The sequence below is a fragment of the Branchiostoma belcheri genome, unplaced genomic scaffold, assembly GCF_001625305.1.
Source record: "Branchiostoma belcheri isolate BF01 breed outbred unplaced genomic scaffold, Haploidv18h27 scaffold6, whole genome shotgun sequence".
Classification (NCBI taxonomy): Eukaryota; Metazoa; Chordata; class Leptocardii; order Amphioxiformes; family Branchiostomatidae; genus Branchiostoma; species Branchiostoma belcheri.
The window spans coordinates 2,006,260-2,012,784 of record NW_017804242.1 but is presented as its reverse complement, the minus strand read 5'-3'; the positions used below and the strand labels follow the sequence as shown (position 1 = coordinate 2,012,784).

The window sequence follows — 6,525 nt, the reverse complement described above, 5'->3', positions numbered from 1 at the left end:
AAATGTTAAAAAGAAAAAAAAACTTTACTACTATTTGTGTATATTCTTAATATCATTTTTTTCATTCTCACAAACAGCCCGGACAGGCCCCGGTTTGGTGAGCAAGACCAAAAACCAAAACGTGTGACCAAGCTTTAAACCGTTCATCTGTGCCGGTGGATCAATTCTGGAGCAAGGTTAAACTGTAAGTTTCAACGCAAAAATGTTACTTACCCAAACCCCAGTCTTGAGCAATCCACCGCTTCTGTGACGTTACGTTTTGAATATAGAACTCGTGAGGATCATGACTCGATGATCAGTGAATCATAGGTTGCAGAAAGTTTATTGAGACCCCCGTCGTCAATATTCATTCGTGGTTCATTGAGCTTTTAATCATAAGCTGATACAGCCCTGCAAGGCCCTTGACAGGCGTTTTGAAATGAACCGTAATTTATAAGGTCTCATTGCATTACTCATTGAGATAGCGATTGTATGTACATGTATAAAACTAGTTGCATCAAGTTGTTGCAAGAAATTGTAACTATCAATCTCGGTTTGAACTTATACATTAATCATGTCACATAGTCAATTTGAATCAGAAGATATGCAGTATATAGAGCCGTTAAGTATCATATATAATCCACCTCGGTATTTATCTCGACAGAACATGCAGGCTCTTTCTTGTATTGTGATTGTATTAACTGTATTAAATTAGATTAGATGGCTTCACACTAACTATGTCGAATATAGTCACTCCGTGAGAAACGAGTGTTTATTGGTTCAGTAGCTACGACTGAAGGATAATGAGATTGTCCTTGAAATCACGTGGTTTGCACATTAAAATTAATGCTCCTTACATTTTTGGTGAACTAATTGTAACTGATATAGTCTCCTACATGTACATTTATACAATTACTCGAGAAAGCCGAATGCACTTCATGTATATCTCATGTATGTCAACATGTGTATGTGTATGTGTGTGGTTGTAAACGCGTGACTTGTACTTAGCCCAGTGGGACTTTATAATGTACAATTATTAGAGTCTCCATCATTAAAGTTTGCATCTAAATACATCGTTACTCTCCATCAATCTCCACTATATTACAGATAACTATAAAGCGTAATTGCTTTTACTTTAAATATATGAATTTGTTAAAAATGTGATGAATTTGAATTTTGATTTTAGCTTCAAATAATGTGGTAACTTAATTGAGGAACAGGGATTTGTAGTTTGCGACATCATTACATACAGCAACACCCCTGCTGACAATAATGATAGTCCTTTTGCCAGGCAACACCTAAGTTATGTGGCAGCGAGCATCAATAAAGATTCAGTAATAACGTTATATTCAATACTCTTGCCATTGAGTATTTATTTTCATACATTCATTTCAAACATACATACATACACATGCATTGTACGAGGTTAAAAACGGATAAAAATACTTTTTGCTAAGAAGAATTGGATTTTATCAATATTTGGTAGTGCATGGGCACCTAATGTACACGGTATGTAGGAGGGCCAAGGGCATAAAGGCTATTTTATCAGTATACCCGCTGATGAATATTGTCTGTTTGGACAATGTTGTTACAATGTAACCCCTACCACAATGATGTAACCATAACCATAATATGACAGATAGCACAAACAAAAGTGCAACTTACTCATTATAACACCACACAACATGAACGTTGCAATATAAACACTAGACTTATTCACTCAAGAAACCTAAATCGAAAGGTGGGGTCAGTACATTCTTATTCTCTTATAATCAAATATACGTATTGTTAACCAATAATGTCCTTGGTTTATGTATGCATTACGCATTAATATGTGTATATTATACATATGGTTAAAATATTCATTTTTTTCAAACGCCGGCAGCTATGTTTTTCGAAGATCTAGACTCATTACATAATATTCCAAAAACTGAGAAAAAAAACAGCTGTTGTTATAACGTGTGTAAAGGCAGCAATCATTTTGAAAAACTTCAGCAGTGGTGATGACGAGTTCAAAATGTGTAATTTGGTATTGGATTGGTAATTTGTATATTCAATAGTTTCTGCAGTAGTGCATATAGATTATATGATCCAAGGTTTTCCAACTTAGACTGCCATTAATAATAACTTAACACAGGATGGCAAAACAACCATCCCTCTCCTTAGTTGGGCCATGACTAGTAAAGACAATAAAAGTAACTGTTACTGCACAGTGTGCATTGTTAAATCTAACATTTGAACTCTGTGTTAACTGTAACTTTTTGAAGTCCCCAGTCTACTACTACTATTGCTCCTTCTACTTGTAACTTGAGGCCATTGTCAGACTGTCGAGAGCCAAAAATCAAACAGATCACAGTCAAAAATCAAACAGATCACTCAGTGGTCTTTCAGTGAGTACCCAATGACCTCCAAGTTCTTCTAAAGATCTCTAAGTTGCTTAGTGGTTTTTGGAATGATATAATGGATCGATCTTTTTTGTCGTTTCTCGATCGCTCAACGTTCATTTTCTTGTGGAAATGTCGATTTAGTCATGGTTCTTCTACATTTTTGTACAGAGAATTTGGCTTAGGGGTAGTCAGCTCTGTGGAATAAGATAGATTCCCAGCATCCAAGGATCCAGTGGCCTGAGATAGACCCTTTAGTGCTTCATAACCAGTGGTCACATTTGTATATGCTGGGTCATTTGGTGGTATTTCTGCAGCTGCATACGAGTACATGTACATAGCGTTAGGCAGCACTTTGGTATGTGGTACGTCACCAATTTTCCGAGATAGATCAATGTCAGCCTGAGGCTGCCTCTGCCCTGTCTGATCATGGCCACTGGCCATCAAACTACCTGTGGCGTTTGTGTTAGATTCAATAATGACCTGAGACAGGATCTGCCCTGTCTGGCTACGACTGCTGGTAGATGTTGGGTCCTTTGGTGGTATTTGCACACCTGGGTACATGGTATTCGGCGTTAACGCAGCGAGCACCTTGCTATGTGCTAGAGCTTTTAGAGATAGAGGTCGAATGTTAGCCTGGGACTGACCCTGTCTTGTATGATCACGATGGTTGTCAATATCTTCATATTGGTGATCCTCAACACTGGTCATGGTGGCTGTGTTTTGGGGGGTGGATTCAGAGTTGGTCTGATACTGGCCGCGTTGGTTGTCAATGTCTTCATACTGGTGGTCATGAAAGCTGGTCATTATAGCTTGTGAGTTGTTCATGTTGCCACCTGAAGCATTGGGATTCAGTCCAGGAGGAGGGTCCCTGGTCCTCCTCCTGTACCAAAGTGTGACCAAGAGGATGCTAATCAGGGCAAAGGCAGCTACTGAACCATAAAACCACAAACAGAGCCAATGAGAACCACAGACAGAGATACTGAGAACAGGTAGGGAGGGACTGGGGGCAGATTCTGGTTTGTGTGAAGTACTAGTAATTGCAAGGGGTGAAGTTAGTGTTACTATTGGCTTGCTTGAAGGGCCTGCAGGGTCGCTTTGTTTGCTGTCAACTGAAGCTGTTGACACTGTCACTGCAGATGAGGTCTGGATATATAGAGTTAGTGGAGATATGGTTGGCTCTTCACACATTTCCTCAGGATTGATATCTTGTAGCTTTTGTCCCTGAAATTTGGGGGGTTGGTCACATATTATCTCGTCTTTAATTGAATGAAATTTCATGATATTCAGTCTAAAGAGAGCCATCCTACAGTCACACAGCCAGGGGTTCTGCGTAAGCTCAATGCTATGATGTGGAAGAGATAGCAACAGGCCAAAATCCGAAGGGAGAATGGCAGACATTTTGTTTTTCCTAAGGCGCAAAAGTTGGAGCTTTGCCAGTTTGGGTAAAAGTCCAAATATACTTGGCTGAATATTTGTTATCTGGTTCTTCCTCAAGTCCAATGATTTGAGTGTTTGCTTTTGAAATGTGCCAGGCTGGATCATCTTTATCTGGTTATGGCACAATTTCAACACTTCTAGTCGTGGTAGATTTGCAAATGTAACTGGTCGAATCATCGTTATCCGATTATCGCACAACTCCAACTTCTCTAGTCGCGGTAAGTTTGCAAATGCACCTGGTTGGATAGTTTTTATCTGGTTAACGTCCAGGTCCAACCATCTTAGTCGCGGTAGATTAGCAAATGTACCTGATTGAATCATTTTTATCTGATTTTCGGACACTTTCAACGCATCTAGTCGTGGTAGATTTACAAATGTACCTGGCGAAATCATGGTTATCTTGTTTATGTCCAGGTCCAACCATTTTAGTCGTGGTAGATTTGCAAATGTACCTGGTTGAATCATTGTTATATTGTTCCTGTCCAGCTCCAACGAATACAGTCGTGGTAGATTTGCAAATGTACGTGGATGGATCATTGCTATCTGGTTCTGAAAAAAGCTCAAGTGTACCAAACCCCTGTACCTCCGCATCAGGGCCTGGTTTACAGCTGTTATACAATTACGTTCTAAATTCAAGCAAGAGAGAGATGATGGGAGGTTCTGAGGGATGCTGGTCAGGCCCATATCAATGCATGTGCAGTTTTCTGATGATGCACAGCTGCAGTCAGCTTCTGGCATGTTGGGCTCCTTCAGGATGATGAGAAGGAAAATAAGCACGTGTCGCAGCTTTCTTCCCATGGTGCCCTGTCACCTAGAAAGACCAGGAAGCATCCTTGTAAGGCCAAATTCATTCAACTTCATGCGTTGAAAGTATAACACTATACGTACTGGAAAATCTACATGATAAGATGAGATGGTTGTAAGAGGAAAGTTTTGCTCTACATGTACAAAGAAGAGAATATGTGGTAAGGCACGAATGATCATCCCAGAATTTTTTTTCATTCTTTCCTTGGAAAACTGTCAGACAATCAAGAAATGTAAGTTATTTGGCAAAAAACAACAACAGTAATTTGGAACAGCTTCATAGACCCTGTTTGACAGTAACTGTATTTTCTCCTGGTTTGTTTTCCTTATAGAACGTATGCTTCAGCAGATTTCCCCTGAAATGTCTGAATTGTGTAGCAACCAGTCCTGAATTGTGAGAGAAAGTAATATGGACCTCTTGATTGTCTGATAAAGTTAAATACCAAATGTACTATATATTATGACCATTTTTACTTCAGCAGAATGATGCTAAATCTAAATCATCCAGGACCAGCCTGAAATGAACAATGTACTTCACAGGGCAGGAATTAAAGCGATTACTTCGTAACTAGTACTAAGGTAGGCCGCAAAAAAAAGATGGCGGAACAAAAAGAGCAAAACAACACGATGAAAAGACTGCAAGCTCCGCCTCCAAACACGCTTTGGTTATTAAGGCCCGTGTGTGTGTAAAACTGTGCGCGGCCAGGCACGGTTCTGGATGTCCCCGCGTATCTAAGAACGTAGCTAGATTTGACAGAGGCACGGTCTTGGATACGCGTCGAATATCCAGAACAAGGCACGGTTCTGGATACAACATGGTATGTCCTCTTACATGTACGGTGCTTATTGTCTGAATTTCTGGCTATTTGAATAGCATTAACATTTATGATACAGATGAAAATTCTACTTGTGGTGCAGGTCTTGATATGCATATTTACTTGTTTTTGTTATTCCTGGTATTAGAGAAATGCAAACTAGAATCAGATTTCTGTCTTGATTATGAGACAGGCAAACGTTGTATTTCAGACCCTTGAAACGACTCGCATAAAAGTGCGCTCCATTGTCGATTTCAAAATGTACAGACATATTTTGAAATTTTACGCGACAGTATGGGATCCGTATACAAAGAAAGACAAAGACAAACTGGAAAGGGTACAGAATCAAGCTTCAAGATTCTGCACGAACAACTATAAAACGGAAGAAGTGTAACGAAAATGAAAAGAAACCTACAGTGAGGGTCGCTAGAAGACAGACGAAAAATATCCAGACTATGAATGATGCACAAAATGACTAATTAACTGGTGCCAGCCAGGTGCCGCCGCGCCTCGTGCATGCGAAGCTGGTGGCTCGTTCTCATTGAAATGTACAAAATGGTGATTTTTTTGGTTGAAAAATCGATGATCTGTTTTTTCAGGCAAACCTACCTTATTTTTTAGGAAAACATCTCAATTAATGATTACCAAAAAAGGACAGCTTAATTGCCATGGGAAGTTACCGAAAATTTATGCACTTAGATAAGACATATGTAAACAATGCAATTTTTTGTGCGGCAAAAACGCTGGAACATCAACATGAATTGGGTGTACGATAAAGCTTGTATTCATGACATCACTTCAAAAGCCTTTAGTTTAGGCGTCAGTATCTATGAAAGTGCTTCTGTCAACTCATTATTTACTGGTAAATATACACGTATTGAACACGTAAAGATAGCACAGTGTAGTGTATAGAAGTAGGAAAAAATATCTTTGGAAGCAAAGAAGAGTAGAACATCTGAGTCTGTTGACGCCACAGAGGGTTATTTTTCTTCGGATCCATATTTTTTCACTTTATTTCCAACTATTATGTTTATGGTGCATAGGGAAGGGAAATTCAATCTCTTGTTACGTCTTTTCCGCTACACGTGTAACTTCCGTTACCG

General features: G+C 39.3%; 1 protein-coding gene across 1 annotated transcript; it reads right to left on the bottom strand.

The window, feature by feature from the left end:
- Positions 1 to 3,060: 3,060 nt before the first annotated feature.
- On the bottom strand, positions 3,061 to 4,601 carry LOC109482240 (leucine-rich repeat and immunoglobulin-like domain-containing nogo receptor-interacting protein 3). The gene is made up of 4 exons (XM_019784933.1): positions 4,410 to 4,601; positions 3,883 to 4,352; positions 3,553 to 3,669; positions 3,061 to 3,079 (listed from the first exon to the last, which is right to left on the bottom strand). Exons 1-4 carry the CDS (start codon positions 4,599 to 4,601, stop codon positions 3,061 to 3,063), a joined length of 798 nt encoding a protein of 265 aa, XP_019640492.1.
- Positions 4,602 to 6,525: the final 1,924 nt, after the last annotated feature.

Excerpts from the sequence above, each read along its gene's own strand:
- LOC109482240 (XM_019784933.1), bottom strand. The coding sequence starts at position 4,601 with ATGGGAAGAAAGCTGCGACACGTGCTTATTTTCCTTCTCATCATCCTG. Across the intron at positions 4,353-4,409 it reads AACGTAATTGTATAACAGCT|AACCAGATAGCAATGATCCA; the intron begins GTAAACCAGGCC and ends AGCTTTTTTCAG. Across the intron at positions 3,670-3,882 it reads CAGCCTGGCACATTTCAAAA|GATGGCTCTCTTTAGACTGA; the intron begins GCAAACACTCAA and ends GTGTGACTGTAG.